The sequence below is a fragment of the Bos indicus x Bos taurus genome, chromosome 23 (genome assembly GCF_003369695.1).
Source record: "Bos indicus x Bos taurus breed Angus x Brahman F1 hybrid chromosome 23, Bos_hybrid_MaternalHap_v2.0, whole genome shotgun sequence".
NCBI lineage: Eukaryota > Metazoa > Chordata > Mammalia > Artiodactyla > Bovidae > Bos > Bos indicus x Bos taurus.
The window spans coordinates 28,100,419-28,124,927 of NC_040098.1; the positions used below are offsets into that span (position 1 = coordinate 28,100,419).

Below are 24,509 nucleotides of genomic sequence, written 5' to 3' on the forward strand. Positions count from 1 at the left end.
GGCCAGAGGCCAGCTCCCCTCCCTGGCTGGTTAATTACTGGCTCATTAAGCAGCGGCTGGAGACCTCCCTAATTATCCCCCCCAGCCCCCCTCTCCTGGTTTTAATTAAGTAGAACAGGGAGGGGAGTCATTAGGATAAGAAATATGAACTAAGCTGTCTGTGAACCCAGGCATTCCAGCGGCCAGGGTCCTCATCAGCTTGATCCCGGATTTAGAACCCGGGTAGAAGGACCCCCAGCCTCCAACACGCCCCCGCTTCAAGGCCACAGAAGTCCAGCCCCTGGGCCCTTCCCTTATTTTCCCCACGGGCTAGTCTCCGCCCTCGTCCCCTCCTCCACTCGGTCTCAGTTCCTCTGTTTCTGTGCGTCTCTCTCCGCCCCCAGCTCCTCCCTGTTCCTCCTCCCTTCTCCCCTCCTCTTCCTCCCCGGCTCCCCTCCCCCAACCTCCCTCCCTCGCTCCCCCCTCCTCCCTCCTCCCTCCTCCCTCTCTCTCTCACACACACCCCCGCTTGGGCCTCCTCTCTCTCTCCGGCTCCATTTTCTCCGCCGCCGGGGGCCGGGGTCTCCTGTGGGGGCCCAGACGGTACCCCAGGTCTCCCTTCAGGGCCGGGGTGAACCCCCGGGAGAGCCGGGAGCCGGAGAGACGGGCGGGGGTTGGGGCGGAGGGAGCAGCGGCCCCAGCGAGTTTGGGGGGGAAGTAACCAGGCGCGGGGGAGGGGCGGAGCAGGGAGGGGGCCTCAGGGCCCCCCCCAACTATGGACGAGCGGCTGCTGGGGCCGCCCCCTCCAGGCGGGGGCCGGGGGGCCCTTGGATTGGTGGGTGGGGAGCCTGGGGGCCCTGGCGAACCTCCCGGTGGCGGAGACCCCGGTGGGGGTAGCGGGGGGGTCCCGGGAGGCCGAGGGAAGCAAGACATCGGGGACATTCTGCAGCAGATAATGACCATCACCGACCAGAGCCTGGATGAGGCCCAGGCCAAGTGAGTGCCCCCAACCCGGGACCCCACACAGACCCAGCAGAAGCCCGGTTCACAAGCTCTGAACCTTCTGGAAGCCCCCAACTCAGGACCCTCCCCAGGATACTACAGCTCTCCTCTCCTTACTCCCGGGAGCCCCAAGATAAGTGATCCCTCTCAAACCTCCCTTCACCCCCCAGTCCCTGAAACCTTAGAAAAGGGGAACCCTAGGTGGTCTTACCCCCCCACCTCTCCCTAACCACCCCACATCCTTCCATCTCCAGAGACCCCTTCTGACTCCCAGACTGAAAACCTGCTGTGCTGTCTGCTCCCCTAACTCTCCAGCCCACCCTCTTCCTAGGGCTCTCCAGACCCCTCCCCAGGGCTCCGACCATTTCTCTCCACCCAGGGCCTAGCCTCCTAGGTCCTCGGGCACCCTTCGCCCCTGCTCAGTGGACACTAGGAGCCCTGCTCAGTCCCAGGACCCTTCACACATCTCTATACTGAACTCCCCACTTCAGCTCAGCACCCCTCACCCCCTCGGGCACCTCAAACTCTGATCTCCTCCTCCTTCTCCTCGGCCTCCTCCTGTCTTCCTCTGAAATCTACCTAGTCACTCTTATTTCTGCAGTCATTCCCACATCCTCTTCTGTACCTTTCTAGACCGTCTCCCACAGTCCCCACCTGGCCATGGTGCCTTTAGCTCGCGGCACCTTCCCTCCTTCCAGCCAAAGCCGGGCAGCTTCACCTTGTCTCTGCATGGAAGCTGAACTCTTCCTAAGAACCCCCCAGACTTCATTCGGCCCCCAGCCTTGCTTTTTCTTGCCACAGATTGACCCACCACCTCCCTATTCCCAAGCTCCCCTCTCTTACCCTTGTGGGTGTGTCGTCCTGTGGTTGTTTTTCCCCCTTGGCAATTCCATAGCCTCTCAACTTTTCTCTCCCGTTCCCCAAGGAAACACGCCCTAAACTGCCACCGCATGAAGCCTGCTCTCTTTAGCGTCCTGTGTGAAATCAAGGAGAAAACTGGTACGTGAGTTCCCTCCTCCGATTCCTCAACTCTGGGGACAGAACCCTGGTTCCCTGTGGAACTTAGGCTAAGAGTTTGACAACTTGGGGCTCTGAGGAAAGTGTGGGTCAGGAAGATTGCTAAGGGGGGCTTGGGTGGGAACCCACACCTGGAGACTTGGGTCTCCAGGAGGGCTGAGAGCTGGGGTGTGGGGTCCCTAAGTCCACTCGCCTGCACGCTAGGCCTCAGCATTCGAAGCTCCCAAGAGGAGGAGCCTGTGGATCCACAGCTGATGCGCTTGGACAACATGCTTCTGGCAGAGGGTGTGGCTGGGCCTGAGAAAGGGGGTGGCTCAGCGGCTGCAGCGGCAGCAGCTGCAGCCTCCGGGGGCGGAGTGTCCCCTGACAACTCCATCGAACACTCGGACTATCGCAGCAAACTTGCCCAGATCCGCCACATTTACCACTCGGAGCTGGAGAAATATGAGCAGGTGAGGAGAAGAAGCCAGAGTGGGTGGAGGGAGAGGCCGTTAAGGGCGATGCCCAGGGCCAAAGGGCTCCTGCTCACCAAGCCTCGGGCCCCCACTGCAGGCGTGTAACGAGTTCACAACCCACGTCATGAACCTGCTGAGGGAGCAGAGCCGCACGCGGCCCGTGGCACCCAAGGAGATGGAGCGCATGGTGAGCATCATCCACCGGAAGTTCAGCGCCATCCAGATGCAACTCAAGCAGAGCACCTGCGAGGCCGTCATGATCCTACGTTCCCGCTTCCTGGACGCCAGGTGGGGCCCAGGGCCCCCAACCGGCCCCCAGCACTCAGCTCCTTCCCATTTTTCCCCACGCCTCAGGCCTCCATGTTGCACAGCACAACAGTCTGCTCCATGACATTGGCGCCCTGTGAAGTGAATCGACAGGATGGCCCGGCCAAGACACCAACACCCTCCTCATCACCCCCTCTTTCTTCTATAGACGGAAACGCCGTAACTTCAGCAAACAGGCCACGGAGGTTCTGAATGAGTATTTCTACTCCCACCTGAGTAACCCATACCCTAGTGAGGAGGCTAAGGAGGAGCTTGCCAAGAAGTGCGGAATCACTGTCTCTCAGGTACCGGGGAGGCGTTTGGAGGGCACACAGCTCTAACTAAGGTTTTCACAGAGGAATAGGTTCCCACCTGACCCTGCTTTCTGACCCCACCACCCCGCAGGTCTCCAACTGGTTTGGCAACAAGCGGATTCGCTATAAGAAAAACATAGGAAAGTTCCAGGAGGAGGCAAACATTTATGCCGTCAAGACCGCCGTGTCGGTCACCCAGGGAGGTCACAGCCGCACCAGCTCCCCGACACCCCCTTCCTCCGCAGGTGGATCCCACTGCCACCCTGGCTGACTGTTCTGCACGCTTCCTGCTTTTGTCCCACTTCTTGTCTAGGCAGGATCAGAGTAGAAAGAGGGGGCCTTCTGGGGTGAGAGGAACCAAGCTGGTCAGATGGGTGGGGATATCGGGGGGCTGAGGCCACTCCAGTGAAGTTATTTCTGCCTTTCTTCCAGTAAGTGGCCAGGGGAGGCTCAGAAACAGCCCGCTCCTTCTGAGTGTTGCCATGTTGTCTTGTGGATAATTTGGGTATGGTGGTACGCCTCCACCAAGCTAGTCCAGGGCACTTCCTGAAAACTGAGAGCTGTGGGGAGTCTCCCATCTGCCATCACAGGCTCTGTTACACTCTTCCCTACTTCCCCCTCTGCTCCCCCAAGGCTCTGGTGGCTCTTTCAATCTCTCAGGATCCGGTGACATGTTTCTGGGGATGCCCGGGCTCAACGGAGATTCCTACTCTGCCTCCCAGGTCAGGTGGTCCATCGCGCCTTGAGTAGGGCTTTTTCAAACTCGGTTCCCCTACTTTTGGATATGAAAGTCTTCTCTTCCAAGGCCTCTCACTGTGTCGTGTCCTCCCCTGTTGCCTGCAGGTGGAATCACTCCGACACTCAATGGGGCCAGGGGGCTACGGGGATAACCTCGGGGGAGGCCAGATGTATAGCCCTCGGGAAATGAGGGTGAGTATGCCCCTGAAGCCCCTCTCCTCAGGGGATGGGGGTGGGGAGGCCTTTTCCCTCGCAGCGCTGGCCCCTGTGCTGGGTTTCTCAAAGCCCCACCCCAGCTGTCTGTCTCTTTTTTTCCCAGGCAAATGGCGGCTGGCAGGAGGCTGTGACCCCGTCCTCAGTGACATCCCCGACAGAGGGACCAGGGAGCGTTCATTCGGACACTTCCAACTGATCTTGCCCCTCAGGGCCACAGGGGTGGGGGCTCACAAGGCAACTCTTGAAGAGGACACAGGCATCCGGAGAAGACCCAAACACGGGAGAAGCACAAGACAAGAGAAGGCCAGATGGGGCCGTCCCCTCCCCGGCCAGATTCTGTCAGTGCTGGGGGTGCCGACGACATGGCAGGGAAGATGGGGTCCCCTCAGGGGAGAGTGGGGTCTGTCTACCCCTTTTTTCTTTCTTTTTTTTCTCCCCCTTTCTCTCTCTCAGAAACACACACACCCTATTTTTCAGATCTTTCCTCTCCTTTCTCATAAACACACCAACAACTGTTCTGTTTCTCTCTCTCTGTCTCTCTGTGGGCTCCCCCACTCTTACCTCCCCCACCCCACTTATCTGCTCTGGGATCTGTGGAGACGCCAGCCCTGCCCAACCAGAGATGCCAAAAATGGGGACATGGCTTCTGGACAGAGGACATGGGCCACGCCCCCTGTCCCCCCCCACCTCCTGCCCCTCCAGACGGCTTTTATTACCTCATACGCAGCTCATCTTAAACCAATAGAATCGCTCGGTGGACGAGAGTGTCTGACTCAGATATCTACCTCGGAGGGAGTTTCTGCTACTTTAGGGAATTGTTGACTGGGCTTTGGGGTTGAATTTTTTTTTTTTAAGGAAAGAAAAATTATCCCGGGGTTCCATCTGTAGTTTTTTTAATTCTTATTTTGGGAGTTTTTGTTGGTGGTGGTGGTGGTTCTTAATTTTTAATTTAGTTTGGGGAAGTAGATGTTTTTATAAATAATGTGTTTTTGTTTTTTTTTTTTAAGTTGCTTTCCCATATTAGGGGTAATAGCCAAAGGGGTCATGATAAGAGAAAGGGGAACAAATAGGCCTGCCTGGCTCCAGTCCTGTCCATCGAGAAGTAACATTTAACAGGGCATCAAGCCTGCTTCCCCCCCCACACACACACACACAATCACTTAGGTATTCTCCTTTGCTTATAAAGTCACTTAGGTGTCCTTTGCTCATGTGGGCAGCTTTCTGCTGCACTGAGCATGGAGGCAGTCGGTCTTGCTCTGTCGGCCTATCCCCCTTCTTCCTACATCCCTTGGGCAGGGCTGGACTCAGTAATTGTGAGCAAATGACACATCGAAAATCCTTTTTTTTTAAACTATTATTTAAAGATTGGAGGAGGAAGAATGGGGAGGGGGTTATTGCCAAATATGTTAAATATGGGTTGGGGTGTTTGTGTGTGTATTGCCCTCAGTTTCCCCAGATATGAGGTATCTTTTTTTCTCAGTCCAAAATCAAGAGGGTTGGGGGAGAGAGGAAAGAGGCTGCAAAGAGCCAGGTTATGAGGGAAGGTAAAATCTCCATCCCCAACCCTGGGCCCTGAACCCTACCATCTGAACCCCTCAAACATCCTCAGGCATTTATAAGACTGTCACAGTGGGGAACCCCTCCCGTCAAAGATCCAGGCAGGATTGGGGGGCAGGTTGGGAGTGTGATGGGTGGGGGTGGGAGGCATGGGCTGGGGGCAGTTCTCTCCTCACTTGTAAACTTGTAGTTTCACAGAAAAAAAAAACAACCACAGTTTTAAATAAAGAAATTTCTTTTTTTCCTGGGTTTAGTTGAGAATTCTTTTAAAAAATATGAAAAACCCCAGAAAAAAAATTTTTTTCTTTCTCAGAAAACCCTAAATAGGTGCTCCCCAATCCCCGCCCCACCCAGGTCTTCCAGTCTTTCCCTCACCACCCAGGCCCCAGGTTTCACCCCCGCCTCCTGGGAAACAGCCAGGCCTGAACCCTGTTGCCTGGCAACCTTGCTTAGTCATCCAGTAGCCTTCAGTGGACTGGTGGAATAGGTTGGGGGTCCTGAGGGGTGAGAGACCCTAGGAGATGCACTCCCCACCCCCCCATGGATGTGACTGTGCCCAGAGGCTGGCAGTGCCCTGGGGTGGGGTGACAATTGTTTCTCCTAGTACCTGAAGGACTCTTGAATTTGAATTCCTAGCATTCCCTGTGACGAGACAGGACGGGGGAGATGGGGGCAGGGGAGAGGGTACAAGCCCCACCTAGGGTGGTGGCCACAGCAGCAAGGGGCAGACAGAGCCAGGAGCCTGGGAAGGAAGCAGGATGGCAGCAGGGGCAGTGGTCAGAGCCTGGATGCTAGTCCTCAGTCTGTGGGGTGAGCCACTCCCCTGCCACAACCCTCCCCGCAGAAGGCACCCCGCCCTGTCCCCAAATCTCCCCTCCAGCTTTGCAGGAACCTGGGTGCCGCTTTCCAGTCTCCCTCATCCTCCCTGTTCTAGTCTTGCTAGCTGCCATCTCCCTGCCCTCCATCATGGTGCTGTCTCCCAGGGACAGTCATGGGGGACCAAAACATCACAGCCCGGATCGGGAAGCCACTGGTGCTGAACTGCAAGGGAGCCCCCAAGAAACCACCCCAGCAGCTGGAATGGAAACTGGTAAGTGGGGCTCCTGTCTCTCCACTTCTGGGGACGCCAGTGAGATTCGCGCCCCCTCCTGCCCACCTCCTTTCTTCATCAGTCCTTTCCCAAAGGGCCTGCACTGTTGAGGCCCCTCTCCTCTGCCCCCAGAACACAGGCCGGACAGAAGCTTGGAAAGTCCTGTCTCCCCAGGGAGACCCCTGGGATAGCGTGGCTCGGGTCCTCCCCAACGGCTCCCTCCTCCTGCCGGCTGTTGGGATCCAGGATGAGGGGACTTTCCGGTGCCGGGCAACGAGCCGGAGCGGAAAGGAGACCAAGTCTAACTACCGAGTCCGAGTCTATCGTAAGGGTTCCCAGGACCTCTTCACCACCCACCTCTCATCTAAGGAAAAGCCTTCGACCCCAGCCCTTGACTCCTTGGCCCTGGCCTGGGAGAACTTGACTTCAGCTGCCCCCATTCCCACACCCAGGGTGTGAGAATCTTCAAAGCTGTGGCCTCTGATAGGAATTTTCCCTCCTTCAGAGATTCCTGGGAAGCCAGAAATTGTTGATCCTGCCTCTGAACTCATGGCTGGTGTCCCCAATAAGGTAGAGGATGAAAAGGGGAGACGTGGAAAGGGGTCCTGAGGATGGGAGGGGAGTGTAGCTCTGTGTGTGTGTGTGTGTGTGTGTATGTATCACTCAGTTGTGTCTGACTCTTTGTGACCCCATGGACTGTAGCCCGCCAGGCTCCTCTATCCATGGGATACTCAGGGCAAGAATACTGGAGTGGCTTGCCAGTTCCTTCTTCAGGGGATCTTCCTGACCTAGGAATCAAACCCGGGTCTTCCACATTGCAGGCAGATTCTTTACCATCTGAGCAACTGGATTCTCTTATTTCCAGAGATGATGAAGTTGATTTTTCCCCAGGTGGGGACATGTGTGTCCGAGGGGGGCTACCCTGCAGGGACTCTTAACTGGCTCTTGGATGGGAAAACTCTGATTCCTGATGGCAAAGGTGAGTCCCAGCGTCTCCCCTCCCAGCTGCCTTCTCTCTGAGCCCTCTCCCACACCCACCCTGGAATGTCTCACCTTGTCTTCCCCCCCACCACAGGAGTGTCAGTGAAGGAAGAGACCAAGAGACACCCAAAGACAGGGCTTTTCACGCTCCATTCGGAGCTGATGGTGACCCCAGCTCGGGGAGGAGCTCTCCACCCCACCTTCTCCTGTAGCTTCACCCCTGGCCTTCCCCGGCGCCGAGCCCTGCACACGGCCCCCATCCAGCTCAGGGTCTGGAGTGAGCGCCGAGGTGGGGAGGGCCCCAACGTGGGTGAGCACATGTCAGAATGTATGACCCTCAGGAAGGGAAGGGTTCAGCCTGTGGCCACTGGGACCACACACAGGTAGGACTCTCAACCCCATCGCCTTCCCACCCCCAGACGCTGTGCCACTGAAGGAAGTCCAGTTGGTGGTAGAGCCAGAAGGGGGAGTAGTAGCTCCTGGTGGTACTGTGACCTTGACCTGTGAAGCCCCCGCCCAGCCCCCACCTCAAATCCACTGGATCAAGGATGTGAGTGACCTGAGAGGGGGCTGGCAGGTAGCAAGATACATAATTGGCAATTCGGAGGGCAGGGGGTTCATGGAGAGGCAGGCAAGGAGGTACAAGGGTATCTGAGGATGTGGAGGCGAGGACAGAAGTATGGGATGTGTGGACAGGGGGTTTAATAGTCTCCTATCCCTCCTTCCCCCACCAGGGCAGGCCCCTGCCCCTTCCCCCTGGCCCCATGCTGCTCCTCCCAGAGGTAGGGCCTGAGGACCAGGGAACCTACAGTTGTGTGGCCACCCATCCCAGCCATGGGCCCCAGGAGAGCCGTGCTGTCAGCGTCAGCATCATCGGTGAGACCTTCCTCTGAATCCCAGGCCAACCCTGAGGCTGGCTGAGGGACAGTGCAGGCCCCAGTTCCCCACCCTACACTAGCACTGTCCCCAAGAGCCACCCTACCCCTCCCTCAGTGCAGCCACACCCAGGCCTCCTCTGTCCGACACAACCCAAGAGAACAGCCTGTCTCTTTAAGGGACTCACTGGGGTTCCCACTAAATACCTCGCTTCCAAACTGAAGCCTTCCCTTCTTTGTTTTCCAGAAACAGGCGAGGAGGGGACGACTGCAGGTGAGGGGGTTGGATAAAGTCAAAGAGAAGCAGACAGACCTCAACAGGACTGAGGGGGTCAACCAGAAAACAACTATGAGTGGTGGGGCCATGCCCTCAGTTATCCCCATCTCCATACAGGCTCTGTGGAAGGGCCGGGGCTGGAAACCCTAGCCCTGACCCTGGGGATCCTGGGAGGCCTGGGGACAGTCGCCCTGCTCATTGGGGTCATCGTGTGGCATCGAAGGCGGCAACGCAAAGGACAGGAGAGGTGAGTGGAGGAAGCCAGACACCTCAGACTGAGAACTTCCAGGCAGGAAGCAGAGGTGTGGGGTTAAGAAATGATGGCGTGCTAGAAACCATGTGCAGAATTCTCCCCAATCCTCCTCCCCAGGAAGGTCCCGGAAAACCAGGAGGAGGAAGAGGAGGAGAGAGCGGAACTGAACCAGCCAGAGGAGCCCGAGGCGGCAGAGAGCAGCACAGGAGGGCCTTGAGGAGCCCACGGCCAGACCCGATCCATCAGCCCCTTTTCTTTTCCCACACTCTGTTCTGGCCCCAGGCCAGTTCTCCTCTGTATAATCTCCAGCCCACGTCTCCCAAACTTTCTTCCACAACCAGAGCCTCCCACAAAAAGTGATGAGTAAACACCTGCCACATTTGCTGTTGTGTGCTGTGTGATGCCCTCTCCCCCATGCTTCCCCACACCACACCAATATCTGCTCAAGCTGGGGAGCAGATGCTCCTGTCCTGAAGGAGGGACGGACAAAGGTAGGCAGAGTGAATACATCTTACCATGTTTATTGAATTTATCATAAAGGAGGTAGTGAGGGGAGGGAAGCACTTGAGAGTCAGGACCCACATTAGACACTGGGGAGAGAAAAATTAAATTAAATCAAGGGGAACATGGGAGAAGAGTCAGAGGAAGCCTTGCCCACCTTTCAACATCAAATCAAGAAATATGGTGGAAAGCAAAGGATCAGGAGAGAGGAGAGACAGACACTGTCTTTAGTCCACCCTCCTCTCCCAGAGCTGAGAGTTATGACGCTACTGAGGGAGCAGTTCAGAGCACAGGTTCTCCCAGCCTATGCACAGATGTCACTCTGCCTCCGCACATCCTTGTGGAAAGTGGCCAGGGTTGGCTTTAGCCAACAGAAATGAAGGGCCTGTGGGGGGGAGGGTCCAGGAGTAAGGAAGGGTCAGCAGGGACCCCCAATACTGATTCTCCTCTGGCTGGTGGTGGGCAGGAAGGAGACACGGCTCAAATACTGAGCAGCCAGAAAAAGAAGAAGATGGCGAGAAACAGGAAGAGGGAGTCCTGCCAGCTGGAGGCCGGGTGACCCTGTCCCAGATCCACACCTGTGGAAGAGAAGAGAGCTGTGAAAGAAGTATCCACTCATAGGCCAGGGGATTCAGAGGACTTGCTGGTAGCAGTTGAGGGCAGACGCTTACCTGTACCCCGACGGAACGGTTCATGGGTATTGAAGACGGTGGTGAAAAAGCCAAAGGGAAAAGCACCAACACCAAATGAGAAGTGAAAGCCCCCAGTATCGCCAAATGGCTGGAATCCCTAGGGAGGCGGAGAAGGTCAGTGGGGAACGAGGCAAGTCTTTGGCAAGGAAGGAATACAAATCAGACAAGACTCACCCCTCTGCTCTCCGGAGCGGGTCGCTGGCCCTGGGGGCGGGGTGGGGTTTTCAATCTGAGGAAGAGGAGAGGGACTATCAATATTCCCTCCTCTTCTCCACCCCACTCCCCCGACAGAAGTGTCCACTATCCTTCAGTACCACCTCCCCTCTCTTACCTGGGATCCTGGGGCTTCTGGCTCCCTCGCCCATAGAGAGGGACAACATTTTCTCTGCTGATCCCAGCTTTGCACACTGGGCACTCTTGCCGCTCTGGCCGTGTCTCCAGCCACTGGGGGAAAAAAATGTGGTTTCCAGTACACAGAAGGGTTCTTCCAGCTCCTCAGACCTCCCCATTTCCCTCTTCATCTCCTCTGAGTACGCACCTGATGAAGACAGGGCCAACTGCAAGGGGGAAAAGAAAGGTCAAACCAGTTGAAACCAAACACAAAAGAGATACCTACCCAACCTCAGAGTCCCACCTCGCTGTTACCAGGTATTACCTGCTGTTTCTTTTCATATTTTCCACAACTCCTACCATGCCAGCCAATTTGGCCATCCTGCTTCTCTAACCTTCCAAAGCTACATCCATTCTCAACAGGCTCAATCCTCACCTCTCTCCTCTCCCCCGCCACACCCCCCACATCCCATACATATACAAATCCTCACCCCTTCCTTCTCTGCTTTTCAATTTAATTTCCAGTTTTCTTCAACCACCCCTTTCCAAGCTCCTTTCAGCCCTCGTCTCATTCTTGCCACCATAACTCCCCAAGCAAATCCCCTTTACCAGCACCTACCTTCTCCCACTACTTTTCCTATCTCCTATGCTCAATAAAGACCTTACTTCCACAATTCCTTAATCTTTGGGGGCCGCTCCTCCACAGTGCTCTTGTCCGCAGGTTTCTCATACCACCCCTTGACACAACTCATCTGAATGTGATCCCACGTTCTCTAGATCTCCCCTAACCTTGCACTCTAATCTGTTCCCAACTGTACAGCTAAGACCCCTCAATTTCCAGAGGTAAGGTGGCTCGGGTCTCACCTGCACAGACGTGCGGTGCCCACCTCCTGCGCCCCATTTCTTCTTAACACACTAGTTGGCGCCTAGTTCCTACGACTTTCCACGGGTCTCCTCTATACAGACGTGACCCTCTCACCCACACATACCCCAAAAGACGCAAGAAGCCCCACTCAGGCCTCACCTATGAAAATGTGCCCTCCGATTGCCTGTATGACTGTGGCACCCCCAGCCCAACCTCCCCAGGATAGATGTGAGCCCCACTTATTTTTGCCCCCTTAGATTCTCACCAGTACAGGTGGCCACACACACTGACCACAGCTTCCCGAGCAGTCTCCAGACAAATATTACATTCGAAGGTCGCGCCCGCCCCTCCCCGCTCGCGGTTTGGCCCTTCGGGGCCCCCGTCCTCCTCCTCCGCTGCTGCCATGGCCGGTACTCTTTCGTCCCCCGCGTACCCCTTAGTCCCCTGAAACACACATACAAACGCCCCGAGAAACGAGAAACCTCCTCCGGCCCACGGTCTTTGGACAGGCTTCAAAGTTTTCTAATCACTATTGGCCTGAGTGCCTGCCAATCATACAGAATCGGAAGGAAGGATTGGTCCAAAAGGCGGGGGGCGGAAAGATGGTTACGCGGCTCCGCCCTTACACAATGACTATAGGCTGACACAGTCACAGTTAGTCTACGATGCCACGGGATTGGTAACAACTCCATACGTCCTGTCACCCAGCTAGGGCGGGCTTTATTCGTCTGAGTAACTGCCAGTCATAACCAAAGACCAGAAGCAATTGGCTCAAGACTGCCTAGACGTCGCCCACTACAAGCCCCAGTCTTTCTTTTACTTCCTCTTTCAGAGAACGTCCGGATTCCTATTGGACTTTGGAGCGTTTGGCTCCGAAGCAACTGATTGGCTAGAACTCGACGGAAAATGGTAGCTAGGTAAAGTGCGCGTGCGCATCAGGCGGAGGGACGAGGTGGGCCAATCCTATGAGGATTGAGCCTTCTCTGGTCCCACCCCTTCACCTCTATACTGTCGCCATGGTGACTGCTCTACAATTGGCGGGTTTTTGGGGTTCAAAGGCCTCGGCTCGGCCTCATCCGGGTCCTCCGACTGCGATCTCTCTCGACTGATTGGGTCTCTTTTTTCGCTCCTGATTGGCCCAGATCAGGAAAGACGGCGAAGAGCTCGGAAAAGAGGACAAATACTAGGGTCGCAGGGTTCAAAATGGCTTCGGCCTCCTTCGGTGACGTAGAGAGCAGAACTTGGGTCCGCCCCTCCCTCTTAGTGAAGAAGGGAGCAGGACTAGGATTAGCCCGACGTTTGGATGGTGCGAACATCGACCTGCAGCGCTGGTGTTAACCCATCACCCTCGGCTGGACGACTCAGCCCGCCCCTCTTTAGGTGATTCACAGAGCAGAACTGAAGACCCATCCCCTTTTTAACGTGACACATAGTAGAACGAGTTGACCTCGACTCCGTTTTAAATCTTAAAAGCAGAAAAGGTCTAGCCCCCTCCTTTTGTGAGTGGGTGCAAAAGAGGCAAGGCCCGCCCCCTTTAAGGCAACCCGCCCCTTCTTTCTCCTGTGCCCAGCAGAACTGGGGTATTCCTCCTGGCATCCTGGGGTATTATACCTGGGACTTAGGCAGGCTGCTTCAGAGCTTGGGCCTTTCGCACAAGTTTGAGCCTCTTCTATAGTCAGTGGCCCTCACTGTAGCCCAAGGAGCAGAAGTAGGTAACCGCCCTGCCATTACGGTGTTCTTTACATCCTATTCAGGGGCATGGAAACTCTTTCAGGGCAAAGGTGACTGGGGGCTGGAGGCCAGACACAAGCTGAGGGTTCTTCAACAACATCCTGATAAAAAGGCCCCATGTGACTCAAGTGAGGAAAGATGAGAAATTAGGAGTCGCCTATGGCAGAGGAGGTTAAGGTTCAGGCCACGACGTGTAGAGGTTTAGGGAAAAGGTCCTTGAGAGGGAGAAGAGGAGACCAATAGGAGTGGAGAGTTGATGGGATGATCCTGACAAGGGGATGATGGGAGTATGGTGGAGAGAGAGCTAGGTACATGACTACAAAATTAAGGAGGCATGCTCATCCCAGAGGAAACAGCATTCTTGCTCACTTTTTCAAGAAATTAAGCCTAATGTCCAATTTCCATTGGGAAAAAAAGCATACATCTTTTCTATATTGCAGAGACAGGTAGTCTCAGCGTGGGTGAGTAGGAGACTACTAAGGAAGAAAGTAGACAAAGTACTGAGGTTAAGGTACAGCCTAGAAGGACAAGGGCCTGAGAGTTTGCCTTCTCTCCAAAGACCAGGATGGGGGGCGGGCAGTGGAGGAGGGAGCTGGACTGCTAGGAGATAGTGGCAGGGACAAAGGGCAGAGATCAGATGAGGGTTGGAAGGTGAGCTGGGGTGACATCTCGTCTCCATCGAGCCCTGGAGAGAAAAAGAAGAGACGTGAAGAACCTAGTGCTTGGCATATAGTAGGTGCTTGATAAATATTTGAACTTGAATGGGGAACAGGAGGAGGGAGCTGGAAAAGGGTTGGAGTTGGAGGGAATAAGCAGCAGATGTGGGAGTTGAGAACAAAAAGAAGCCAACTGACAATATGAGGAGAACCGATGGAGAATGAGAAGGAATACAGCAGCAAGGGACACACAAGCCATGTGTGCCGAAAGGAAGTTGGAGGAAAAAAGATGCAGCTGGAACCAGAGAAGGCCAGAGAGACCTAAGCAGAGCCCAGCTGGGCCCTCGTGGGGCGGAGCTAGGCAGAAACTGAAAGATGTGGGAAGGCGATAACAGGGTCCCCGGGAGGCGATTGGCAAAACAGGGCGCCCATCACCGCCCCCTACTTCCTGGCCAGCCCCGGAAATCAGCGGGCGTGGGGAGGGGTGGCGGGGGATAGCGGCAGCAGCAGCAGCCCCAGCCCTCAGAGAGACAGCAGGAAGGGAGGGAGGGAGCTAAGGGGACAACCCCCCACCATTCCTACCGCTATGGGCCCAGCCTCCCACTCTCACCTCCCCTCCTTCGGCCGGGGCTAGGACACCCCCAAATCCTGTCGCCCCCTTGGCACCGACACCCCGACTGAGGCAGAGACACAGCCACCCGCCACCACCGCTGCGGCAGCCTGGCTGGGGAGGGGGCCAGCCCCCCAGGCCCCCCACCCCACTGAGGTGGGGGCAGGAAAGGGATGGGAGGAGGAGGGAGGAGGGGATGGGGGAGAGATTGGGTCTGGGAGGGCGGGCTTGGGGAGAGGATTGATGGGAAAAGGATAAGGGCCGACTGGGGAGAGGGTTGCTGGGGAAAGGAGAGGGGGCCTGAGAGGGGGGAAGGATGGAAGAGACACAAGAGGGAGGAGAGATGGACACCCTGTGAATTTGAGATGGGGGTGTGGACAGGGGGATCTTGGAGAGGAAATTCCCATCACCTTCCCAGTTCCTTTTTGTGCCCTTTGGCCCCACATAACTCTTGCGGGGTTGTGGCAGTCAGAAGGCAGTTTACTGCCCTCGATTCCCCAGCAGAATTGGCTTCCTAGGAATGCCCTCAGACACCTCTGTTTCTGTGTAGGCACAGGACCTCTTGTTTCTCAGTGGCCTTCGGTACTGTGTTCGACCCTTACTGACATACAGATGCCTCGTGGGGGGCCATGTTTTCTACACCGAGTGGGTGTGCCTTTGACATGTTTAATGGCTTCTATGCCAGTAGTGTGCCCAGTGCTGTCCACAGGCTGGAGAAACAGTGTGTTATTTTCCATCAGAATTGCCTGTTCTCATATCTATGTCCATGTCTCATGCAGTCTTAACGTGTTCACGTCTGCTTGTTCTCATCTGTTGCCTCTGTTGTGTGGTTTTGTGTTTCTTGTCCATGTTATGTATTTGCACGTTTACTTTAGCATGTAGAGATCATACCTTACTTTGTTCAGGCCCACAGGTGCTGTGTTTAGTCCCACCATATGCAGGCGCCTTCGTGTGTGGAATCTCATGGCTTAACTGACTAGCGCACACTCGGTTGTGATTGGATTGGCCTGTTGACTGTCTGTGTTTTCTTAATCCTGGTTCACACCACCCACATGCGTGCCCCTTCGCATGATGTGCTGATGTGACATGTCCACAACTCGTGTGCTTCTGGTTAGACATGTATTTCATAATTTGAGGGGCAGTATATTTTGTGAGCCATATGCTCATTAACTCCCTTGGCACTCCATTGTGCTTATGAATCCTTGGACATTTCCTGTTCTGCAGAGGAAAGGAACATCACATATTAGAGAAGAAGATAACTGGGCCTCCATGTTGCTGAAGAGCCACTTCCATATACCTTCCCTTGCTGACCCCCTGGCCTGCATCTCTTCATGCACATTATCTCTGGCGCCTGTGCACAGTCTGTGTCCATGGAGCTCAGTGCCCAGCACAGGGTCAGCCCTGCCAAGCACATGAGCTGTCTGTCCCCCGCTCTTTGCACTGTTGGCACGCATTTGATGACACCAGCATCTTTCCCCTGTGGCATGTTAATCCCCATTCTGTATGTTTCTCTTGTGCGAGACGGTGTGTTCCATCTTGTCTCAACTGTTGTTCTGCCATCACTGTGACCCTCTTGTGTGTGTGCATCCAGAGTAGGTTACTGTTAGGCCTGTGTGTTCATTGCCTTCTTGGTGCCTTTTCTTTTCCTAGTTAATAGTCCTCAAGAGGGTAGCTATCTGATTCATGTTCAGAAGTGTTGTCCCGTTAATTACAACTAGGTGGGTATGTACACATCCTTATAATCTGTCCAGTAAATATTTATTGAGCATCTTCTCTGCTTCATTCTGTCCTGGGCATTGGGAATAAGACAGTTCCTGCCATCAGGCTTGCCTGCAGGCTAGGAAGGTAAACACAGGTGACCTCAAGCAACTACATGCTGTTTAGTGTTGAGGTCAGTGGTCCTCAGACTTACATGCACATTGGATTCACCTAGATGGCTTGTTAAAACACTGGTTGATGGGCCCAGTGCCCAAAAGTCTTGTTTCAGAAGATCTGGGGTGAGGGCCAAGGATTTGTGTTTCTACACTTTGAGGACCAGTGATCAAGATAAAGTGTAATGAAAACACAAGCCTGGAGGAGTTCAGGAAGAACTCCAAAAAGTGACACCAAACTGGATGAGGCAAGTGAAGAGGTGGAGGAACATCCCCACCGAAGGGAACATCCTGTTGTGACCTAGAAGCATGAAAGATCATGGTGTGTCTGAGGAACTGCAGTTAATCGGTGTGCTGGAGTGAAAAAGACTCTTGTAGGGATGTGGCCAGAGATGTAAGCAGAAGTCAGCCTGTCCAGAAGGGCCTCTGGGCAAGAGATATGCTCAGATTGGTGTCGCGGAAACATCCTGTGGTTGCCGTGTGGAAGATGGATCGAAGGGGATGAGTTAGGAGCCTGTTGCACGTAGTGCAGGGGAGACACGCTGGTTCCAGCTTGCGGGGAAAGTAAAATGAAGCCACACAGAGCCCGCTCTCCTAGTGCTGGCACAGTCCTGTTTCCCCTATCACCTGTCACCTTCACCCTTGGCAGTGGACTGACCTTGGAGCACAGTCCTTCTGTCGTGGAAGGGAGTGCCTTTGGCCTTGATATGAGTGATAGATGTTTACCTGAATGCCGTTTTTGTGAATTGTGACCCTGCCCCCAACAGTGGGTCGGAGTGGAGGAAGGAGGAAGAGCCTGGAGAAGCGATTCTGCATGCCACGCTTCCTCCTCCAGAGCTCCTTCCTCTCCCAGGCAGGTGGTACGATGACCCTTTTACTCTTTCGCCCTCCTCCTCCCGCTTGGTGAGGACTTGCATACTGCCTGCCGGACCACTCTGCCTCCAGTGTCGCTGGAAGCGAGGGGAGGGCTGGTGGGATCTGTTTGCCTGTCTGTGGAGGCAGGATTAATGGACATAGGTATGTCCATGGGTTGATCTGGGAGCAGGGAGCCTGCCTGGGTGGAGAGGGGTTTTACTGGGTATTCATTTTGCCGTCCTTTTATCTGTCATGATTATAAATTTGCATGTGTGCACGAACATGTTGGTCTTTGTATAACTGTGTGTGTCTGGGTTTGCATTAGTGACAGAGCCTTTATTCTTGGCAGTCAGCCCTTGAGAATGTCTGTGTTTTGTCACGTACATGGTATCTACTATGTGCTGTGTGTACACATGTGTACAGATATTTATACAGACAACAGCATAACCAAGTGGTTAGGAGCACAAGCTGCTTAGGTTTAAGCTAGGAAGTACCCCTTGGGGGTCATATCACCTCAAATAAGTTTTTTAACCTTTCTAGGTCTATTTCCTTTCATATGTAAATTGTGTGCTTTCATATTTAAGGACTTAACATAGTATATGGGCTTGAACCCACCTGCCAGTTCAGGAGACATAAGAGACTTAGGTTTGATCCCTGTGTTGGGAAGATCCCCTGGAGCAGGGCATGGCAACCCACTCCAGTATTCTTGCTTGGAGAAACCCATGGACAGAGGAGCCTGGCAGGCTACAGTCCATAGGGTCACAAAGAGTCAGAGACAACTGAAGCAACTTAGCAGCAATGGCAACGTAGTATATAGACCAGCCTTGTACAACAGAACTATAATGTAAGCCACGTATATAATTTTTAATTCTCAGCTACATAAAAAAGCAGGATGAAATTAACCTTAGTATATTGAACCCAGAATGTCCAAAAAGTTATAATTTTAGAATGTAATCAATATAAAAGATTATTAATGGGATATTTTGCATTGTGTTTTTATTCAACATCTATGAAATCTGACATGTATTTGATACCTCTCAGTGTCTCTCGGTGTAGAATAGGGCACATTTCAAGTGCTCAGTAGCCATATGTGGCTGGTGGCTACCATATTGAGCAGAGAGAAAGACCATTATAAGAGCCTTACTGGCTGCAAGTGTTAGCTATTATTAATGTCCCTTTATTGCCGTGTATCTGTGAGCTGTGGATGTCCATGTCGTGTGTCTTTTGTGTGAATATATCTGGCACCTTCAGGGACGGGTGGGAGAGCAGCCCTGAGCTCCCATCCCCATCGCTCCCCTCCTAAAGAGGCTTCCTGGACAGGTGTTAATGCTCCCCACAGCCCCCCAAACCTTCCCCGCGCGCACCTTGCCGCCCCGCCCCCCCACCTAGGAACCAGGCCCACCGCCCTTCGCCCCGCCCCCTGCAGGTGACCAGAATGGAGCTGTGGCCAGGGGCGGGGACTCTGCTGCTGCTGCTCTTCCTGCTGCTGCTCCTCCTGCTGCCCACTCTGTGGTTCTGCAGCCCCAGTGCCAAGTACTTCTTCAAGATGGCCTTCTACAACGGCTGGATCCTCTTCCTGGCTGTGCTCGCCATCCCTGTGTGTGCCGTGCGAGGACGCAACGTCGAGAACATGAAGTGAGGTCCCAGGGGCTTGGGGTGATGGAGGGAACCTCAGGGTCGGAAGCGAGCAGTGGATGGGGAGGGCAGTGAGTGTGCAGGAGACACTGAGCGAGCCGAGCCCAGGGACGAGGAAGGGGAGAAGACTGCCAAGATGCCCAGGAAGGTGGCAGGGTGGCGGGGAGCTGAGCCCTGCTGGCAGATGTATGCCAGCGGGTCCTGCTGGAACCCCTTGCTGTATGGGACCCCCACAGGATCTTGCGTCTGATGCTACTCCACATCAAATACCTGTACGGGATCCGAGTGGAGGTACGAGGGGCCCACCACTTCCCTCCTTCACAGCCCTACGTCGTTGTCTCCAACCACCAGAGCTCCCTCGACCTGCTTGGTGAGCAGCCCCTCCCAGCCGCCCTGGGAACCTTCCCTGGGATCACCTCCCCTAGGGGTCCTCCACCCTCCCTCCTCTGGGACGTCGCCCCCTTGCTCCCTCTGCTGCCCTCAGGAGCAGGGTGATACACCTGCAGTCACCCTTACTTTCTCGGGCTGCCCCTGCCGTCCCAGTCTACCTCTTCCCTTATCTCTGGTCCCTGGCGGTGTGGCTGAGGTGGGCCGCTTCCTGTGATGCTGATCCTCACCCCGCCCCCACCCCTGCCCCAGGGATGATGGAGGTGCTGCCAGGCCGCTGTGTGCCCATTGCCAAGCGGGAGCTGCTGTGGGCCGGCTCTGCTGGGCTGGCCTGCTGGCTGGCGGGAGTCATCTTCATTGACCGGAAGCGCACTGGGGATGCCATCAGTGTCATGTCTGAGGTCGCCCAGACCCTGCTTACACAGGACGTGAGTCACCCTGGGGAAATGGGGCTTAGAGGATAGAACAGCTGTAAACTGATGTGCAGGGCCCACAGGCCTCAGAAGTCCCATGACAGCATCATAACCATTTTCTGACTGCTCCATGTGTGTCTTCCTTGACCCCCTCTCTCCCCCAGGTACGGGTCTGGGTTTTTCCTGAGGGCACGAGAAACCACAACGGCTCCATGCTGCCCTTCAAACGTGGCGCCTTCCACCTCGCAGTGCAGGCCCAGGTGATCCCGACTTCCCCTTCTCCTGACCCGCAGTCCCCAGCATCCCTTCCTCTCTTGGCAGAGGCTCGTCATGGGGGCCTCAGAAGGAGCTCTGGGCTGACCGCTTTCCCCCCCACCCCCCACCTTCAGGTTCCCATTGTGCCCATCGTCATGTCCTCCTATCAAGACTTCTACTGCAAGAAGGAGCGCCGCTTCACTTCGGGTGAGGGCTCTGTGCAGATCTGGGATTGGGGGTGGCTGGAAGGGCCATGAGAGGCTAGAGGGATATCCCCACAAGGCAGGAGCTTCAGTCAGTGTCAGAACGGTGAGATGTCCACCTGATCATGTAATGTGACCCCACATCAGCCGATACGTATTTATGAAGCAGAGCTGTACCCTGCTAGGCAGTAACACTCTGTCCTTCCAGTAAGGGCCGTTACTGTCTAGCAGGGAAGATAAGCCTTTGTGTGCAAAGTCAGAGCATCCGGCAGTAAACGCTAGACTGTGAGGGCTGGCAGGGCACTGAGGTGTCTGGGCTGGGGTTGGGGAAGGCCTCAGCGAGCAGGTGGCAGTTGCCCATGGCAGAGGGAGGGGAGCTGAAAGGTGGAGGACGAGAGCAAGCAGCAGGAGAGCTCAGCAAGCAGGCCCCAGCGGTGGGCAGAGTCCCAGCAGACAGCCCTGACGGTGCTCACCCCCTTCCCAGGGCGATGTCAGGTCCGGGTGCTGCCCCCAGTGCCCACAGAAGGGCTGAAGCCGGATGACGTTCCAGCTCTGGCTGACAGAGTCCGGCACTCCATGCTCACTGTTTTCCGGGAAATCTCCACTGATGGCAGGGGTGGTGGTGACTATCTGAAGAAGCCCGGAGGGGTGGGCGAGGCCGGGCTCTGAGTTCCCTTCTCATCTCCCCCTCCTCTGCCCCACCCCCCACCACCTTCTCCACACCTACCAGCCCACCGGCCTAAAGCCGGGCCAAGCTCCTCATCTGCCCTCTCCCCACTTGTTCTCCTCTTTGGAATCTTCAACTTTTGAAGTGAATGTGGTCACAGCACCGCTCCCTGCCCCCGTCCCCGCCCCCCTCCCCACAGACTCCGTTGCCTCGGTGCAGTCTCCACTCTGACCCCTGCCTCCTGTGCCATCTTGTCTGTGGGACAGTTGCCTCTCCCTCATCCTCAGTGGTTCAGCCTACACAAGGGTAGGAACACTCCATTCTGTCCCCAGTGGACCCTCTTCCGTTGTGGTCTTCTCTCCCACTCCACCTCACGTTGGCCAGTGGACTCATCCATTCTGTGGAACAATTCCTCACTCCCACGTCCACAGACACAGTGGACTCATCCGTTAGTGAGGACACTCCTCACGCTGTGGCTGGAAGCTGATGCGTGGAATACTTCTCCCAGGGTCACCCTGGGAACATTCCTCAGCACCTTCTCTCTTCTTTCCGTGGAGCCTCCTGTCAGTGGAGGCTGGACTCTTCTCACCCAGAGGTCTCATCCCTGCCCTTGCCCAGGTGCCCGGGCTTGAGCACACTCTTGGATGCCACATTTCCACTTCCACCCATCCCCTGGGTACAGTTGTTCAGTGGTCCTGGCCCCCCAGCGCCCTGCAGCCCTCCTATACCATCCTAGTCGGGCACAGGGGGAAGAAGCAGTTAACGGGTGCTGCACTCACTTCCCCCTGGGGAGCTGGGGAAAGGACCTGAACCCTGGCTGGAGGGGATGGGGAGGGCTTTTAATTTATTTCCTTTCTTTTGAGGCTTCCCCTCTCTGAGCCAGTTTTCATTTCCTCCCTATGGCAGTAGCCACTCCCTGCCTCCCACCCCAGACCTGTGCCCCAAAAACCGGGGAGGTGGGCTGGGAGCAAAAGGAGAGGGTGGGACCCAGTTTTGCGTGGTTGATTTTTATTACTTATCTGGATAACAGCAAGAAACCAAGAATAAAGACTGAGCAAGATCTGAGCATGTTCTGGCTGTTTTTGTTAAGGAGTTAAGAAGGCAGTTCTCACCCAGGCATCGGCCCTAGCCCGAGGATTCAGGGGTGGCAACCGCCTTCCTCCATTCTTTAGCTTTGCATGGTTTCCATTGTCCATGGCTTCTCAGCAGCAAGTAGCCTTATCTGCAGCTCCCTAGCCAGCCAATCCCAGAGGATTAGTGAGTCCAGTTTCTGTATAAATTAGAGGGCAGGGGCTCTGCAGAGGCTCCTTATCTTCGCCCTTTGAGGCCTGGGCCCAGGCTGTTGTCCTCACAGGAGCCTGGTTAATGACAAGGAGACAGGCAGACAAATCGACTGTGTATTTCTGGGATGCCTAGAGCGGGCCCTGGACGCTAAACAGATTGACAACCTCTCTCAACAATAAGTGGAACCGCCACTGAGCTGGAGAACGGGGTACCAAAAGAGGGGGTGGTGAACTGCAGAAATCTGGGAAGGTATGAGGTGAGTGGGTGCAGAGGAAGGATTTTGGATAAGAGAAAACTTAAAAGTTGGGAAAAGGTGTTTTGAGGAGCTGGGGGGCAGTTGTGGGGAGATGGGGGTCCCCACCGAGAGGGCCATGGGGACTCACAGGTGCCCAGTCTCTCCTCCAGCAGCAGCACCTGGTCACTGAGAGACTCGATCCTATCACCCTGGCCCCACAGCTCCGCCACCTGTTCGGGCTGCAGCTCTTCCGGGGGCACGGGCAGCACTGCTCGGACCCAGGCCCCAGCCTGACCGGCCCACTAGAAAGGAAGAGATACCTCAGAGGGGCAGGGAGGGGGCCTGTCAGCTCTGTAAGTGTGGCCTCCCGGCATCTCCACTCACCTGCTCCAGCCTCTCCAGGCGGCCTCGCAGCTCGCCAATCTCCCGCCTCAGGGCACGCTTATCAAGTCCAGCCTCACGAACTGGGGACCAAGGAGAGGGAGCGTCACTGCTGCCCCGGCCCTGCCTCTATTCGCCCCCTGCTCCCACCGACTCACCGGCCACATTGAGGATGCTGGCACTGGTTGGGGGCTCTGGGGCCCTCTCCGCGCAAGTACGCCCATCCAGGCCCAGCACCAGGCCGTGCGGGCAGCCACAGGTGAAACTGCCCGCCGTATTGAGGCAGCGATGCGAGCAGAGAGTGACGCCGGTTCTGCATTCATCCACATCTAATTACCGGAAAGAGGAGGGGGCTGACGGGGGCGGGGCGGGGATGGGCGCCACTGACGGGCAGGGAGGTCCTGGCACCACCTCCGAGGGAGGGCGAGCCTACTCACCCACGTGACAGTGCTTCCCACCCCAGCCCCGGGCGCACTCGCACTGGTCCGGCCGAACGCAGACACCTCCATTCTGGCAGGGCTTGGCGCAGATGGCTGAGGGTGCAGGAAGTGGGGTTCAGAACCTAGCGGAAGGCCTGGCTCTCCGCCCAGCGGGGCACACCTCCCCCTAAGGCCCGGGAAGCCCTAGCCTCACCTTCATCACAGGTGAGTGCCCCAGGATGCCGCTTCTTCCAGCCCTGGCAGCACACGGCATGGGTCTGCCGCACCTCCCTCCGCACCTCCCTCCAGGCCACGCGGTACGTGGTCCTGGAACACAGCGCCGGGCTCTGGGTGTTAGCCTATGTATGGGTCCTTGTCCTGGCTTTGGGGGGTTCCTCTTGAGAGACCCCGGGGTCCTGGCTCCCCATCCTCACCTGTAGGTGCTGCAGACACGCCTTCCAGAGCACAGGGTCAGATAGGGCTTATATACAGGTTGGCTGTAGGACTCATTGTAACGGAGTGGGACCACCAGGGTCTGCTTGGAGCAGACCCCCTGACTGCACCCATGTGGGAGAAAGTGAGACACTGAGTGGGCCAGGCCCTGGGAGCCAGAGCCCCACTTCCCTTCACCCTCCCTAAACATGACAGCCTCATCCCCCCCTCAACTTTGTTTTGCCCCCTGTGAAGCCCCACCCCTGGCCCTGCCACCTCTGTTGTCACCTCTCTTTGAGGGCTCCACCCTTGGCCCCCTCGCCTGTCATCAGTAGCAGGAGGAACCAGAGTCCGCCTAAGACAGTGCACGGCTCAGCCCTGGACCCCATGATTCTCCTTGACTTCAGACTGCCAGCTGCAGGCAAGAAGAGGTTAATGGAGGCCCTGCCCCTCTGCTAGTAACTTCTCCAGCTCCAGCGCTCCCAAGAACAGTCTGCTGGTGCCCTGTAAGCCAGGCAGGACTTTCATTTGCACACTTGCACTAGCCACCAGGATTGTCAGCACCTGCACATATTTAACACCCACCATCCTTTAGCACATCATGGTCCATGCAGCACCATACAAGCTCACAGCCTGACCCACTCCCTCCACCTCCCCTCAGGCCCCTCCTATCTCTGATGTGCCCTCTTCCATCCTAATCTTCCTACCTTCAAAATCTCAGATATTCACCATTACACCCCTTTACACCTTGTATACAACCCACGCACCTGGAGGCACCACCTTAAGCACACTCATGCTACCCTCACAACCCCACCACCACATACACCCTGGACCCTTTACTCAAACAACACCTCCAACCCACACTCACTCTAAGACTCTTAGTGACCCCCACTCTTTCCCCATTGACATTCTCTCCCCACCTGTCTTTGCCTTTCTCCGGGAGACTTCAGGCCAACCAGCCTCAGCAGCAGCTGCTCAGACTGGTGGGCGGGCTGTAAAGGGGAGGAGGGGCTGGGCCAGACAGAGC

The 24,509-nt window shown here is 55.8% G+C and overlaps 5 protein-coding genes across 12 annotated transcripts; 3 read left to right on the forward strand and 2 right to left on the reverse strand.

The window, feature by feature from the left end:
* Positions 1–490: 490 nt before the first annotated feature.
* Positions 491–5,833, forward strand: PBX2 (PBX homeobox 2). 2 transcript variants are annotated; one of them, XM_027524279.1, is made up of 9 exons: positions 739–975; positions 1,907–1,980; positions 2,203–2,450; positions 2,551–2,741; positions 2,929–3,064; positions 3,165–3,318; positions 3,707–3,795; positions 3,917–4,003; positions 4,131–5,825. In XM_027524279.1, the coding sequence occupies exons 1-9, from the start codon at positions 755–757 to the stop codon at positions 4,221–4,223; spliced, it is 1,293 nt and encodes a 430-aa protein (XP_027380080.1). In that variant the 5' UTR covers positions 739–754; the 3' UTR covers positions 4,224–5,825. The 2 variants fall into 2 exon arrangements, with proteins under 2 accessions (XP_027380081.1, XP_027380080.1); XM_027524280.1 differs by lacking the exon at positions 3,707–3,795 and having other exon boundaries at positions 491–975; positions 4,131–5,833.
* On the forward strand, positions 5,833–9,442 carry AGER (advanced glycosylation end-product specific receptor). 5 transcript variants are annotated; one of them, XM_027524281.1, is made up of 11 exons: positions 5,833–6,394; positions 6,568–6,674; positions 6,807–6,999; positions 7,180–7,244; positions 7,566–7,653; positions 7,750–7,983; positions 8,075–8,205; positions 8,390–8,531; positions 8,778–8,804; positions 8,925–9,054; positions 9,178–9,442. In XM_027524281.1, exons 1-11 carry the CDS (start codon positions 6,343–6,345, stop codon positions 9,275–9,277), a joined length of 1,269 nt encoding a protein of 422 aa, XP_027380082.1. In that variant the 5' UTR covers positions 5,833–6,342; the 3' UTR covers positions 9,278–9,442. The 5 variants fall into 5 exon arrangements, with proteins under 5 accessions (XP_027380082.1, XP_027380083.1, XP_027380084.1 ...); XM_027524282.1 differs by having other exon boundaries at positions 7,750–7,965; XM_027524283.1 differs by having other exon boundaries at positions 7,750–7,944.
* Positions 9,443–9,556: 114 nt separating this feature from the next.
* On the reverse strand, positions 9,557–11,955 carry RNF5 (ring finger protein 5). The gene is made up of 6 exons (XM_027525213.1): positions 11,714–11,955; positions 10,792–10,810; positions 10,585–10,697; positions 10,428–10,482; positions 10,233–10,350; positions 9,557–10,139 (listed from the first exon to the last, which is right to left on the reverse strand). Exons 1-6 carry the CDS (start codon positions 11,851–11,853, stop codon positions 10,042–10,044), a joined length of 543 nt encoding a protein of 180 aa, XP_027381014.1. The 5' UTR covers positions 11,854–11,955; the 3' UTR covers positions 9,557–10,041.
* A 614-nt stretch (positions 11,956–12,569) lies between these two features.
* AGPAT1 (1-acylglycerol-3-phosphate O-acyltransferase 1) lies at positions 12,570–21,796 on the forward strand. Of its 2 annotated transcripts, none has more exons than XM_027525212.1 (7): positions 12,570–12,828; positions 18,598–18,806; positions 19,043–19,176; positions 19,446–19,621; positions 19,771–19,866; positions 19,996–20,068; positions 20,549–21,796. In XM_027525212.1, the coding sequence occupies exons 2-7, from the start codon at positions 18,607–18,609 to the stop codon at positions 20,731–20,733; spliced, it is 864 nt and encodes a 287-aa protein (XP_027381013.1). In that variant the 5' UTR covers positions 12,570–12,828; positions 18,598–18,606; the 3' UTR covers positions 20,734–21,796. The 2 variants fall into 2 exon arrangements, with proteins under 2 accessions (XP_027381013.1, XP_027381012.1); XM_027525211.1 differs by lacking the exon at positions 12,570–12,828 and adding an exon at positions 14,313–14,601.
* On the reverse strand, positions 21,723–24,501 carry EGFL8 (EGF like domain multiple 8). 2 transcript variants are annotated; one of them, XM_027525209.1, is made up of 9 exons: positions 24,403–24,501; positions 23,771–23,897; positions 23,485–23,607; positions 23,265–23,377; positions 23,069–23,164; positions 22,790–22,960; positions 22,635–22,714; positions 22,399–22,552; positions 21,723–22,089 (listed from the first exon to the last, which is right to left on the reverse strand). In XM_027525209.1, the coding sequence occupies exons 2-9, from the start codon at positions 23,869–23,871 to the stop codon at positions 22,040–22,042; spliced, it is 888 nt and encodes a 295-aa protein (XP_027381010.1). In that variant the 5' UTR covers positions 23,872–23,897; positions 24,403–24,501; the 3' UTR covers positions 21,723–22,039. The 2 variants fall into 2 exon arrangements, with proteins under 2 accessions (XP_027381010.1, XP_027381011.1); XM_027525210.1 differs by lacking the exon at positions 22,399–22,552.
* Between the last annotated feature and the right edge of the window lie 8 nt (positions 24,502–24,509).

Bases quoted from the DNA above. Each gene is read 5' to 3' on its own strand.
- PBX2 (XM_027524279.1), top strand. From the start codon at position 755: ATGGACGAGCGGCTGCTGGGGCCGCCCCCTCCAGGCGGGGGCCGGGGG. The intron at 2,451-2,550 runs GTGAGGAGAAGA...CCCCCACTGCAG, and splicing joins AGCTGGAGAAATATGAGCAG to GCGTGTAACGAGTTCACAAC. The intron at 2,742-2,928 runs GTGGGGCCCAGG...TTTCTTCTATAG, and splicing joins TCCCGCTTCCTGGACGCCAG to ACGGAAACGCCGTAACTTCA.
- AGER (XM_027524281.1), top strand. From the start codon at position 6,343: ATGGCAGCAGGGGCAGTGGTCAGAGCCTGGATGCTAGTCCTCAGTCTG. The intron at 6,675-6,806 runs GTAAGTGGGGCT...CTCTGCCCCCAG, and splicing joins AGCAGCTGGAATGGAAACTG to AACACAGGCCGGACAGAAGC. The intron at 7,984-8,074 runs GTATGACCCTCA...TCCCACCCCCAG, and splicing joins GGGTGAGCACATGTCAGAAT to ACGCTGTGCCACTGAAGGAA.
- RNF5 (XM_027525213.1), bottom strand. From the start codon at position 11,853: ATGGCAGCAGCGGAGGAGGAGGACGGGGGCCCCGAAGGGCCAAACCGC. The intron at 10,483-10,584 runs GTAAGAGAGGGG...CCTCTTCCTCAG, and splicing joins CAGAAGCCCCAGGATCCCAG to ATTGAAAACCCCACCCCGCC. The intron at 10,140-10,232 runs GTAAGCGTCTGC...TCTCTTCCACAG, and splicing joins ACCGTTCCGTCGGGGTACAG to GTGTGGATCTGGGACAGGGT.
- AGPAT1 (XM_027525212.1), top strand. From the start codon at position 18,607: ATGGAGCTGTGGCCAGGGGCGGGGACTCTGCTGCTGCTGCTCTTCCTG. The intron at 19,177-19,445 runs GTGAGCAGCCCC...CCCCTGCCCCAG, and splicing joins GAGCTCCCTCGACCTGCTTG to GGATGATGGAGGTGCTGCCA. The intron at 20,069-20,548 runs GTGAGGGCTCTG...CCCCCTTCCCAG, and splicing joins GGAGCGCCGCTTCACTTCGG to GGCGATGTCAGGTCCGGGTG.
- EGFL8 (XM_027525209.1), bottom strand. From the start codon at position 23,871: ATGGGGTCCAGGGCTGAGCCGTGCACTGTCTTAGGCGGACTCTGGTTC. The intron at 22,961-23,068 runs GTGAGTAGGCTC...TCCGGTAATTAG, and splicing joins TGGGAAGCACTGTCACGTGG to ATGTGGATGAATGCAGAACC. The intron at 22,553-22,634 runs GTGAGTGGAGAT...CTTCCTTTCTAG, and splicing joins GCCTGGAGAGGCTGGAGCAG to TGGGCCGGTCAGGCTGGGGC.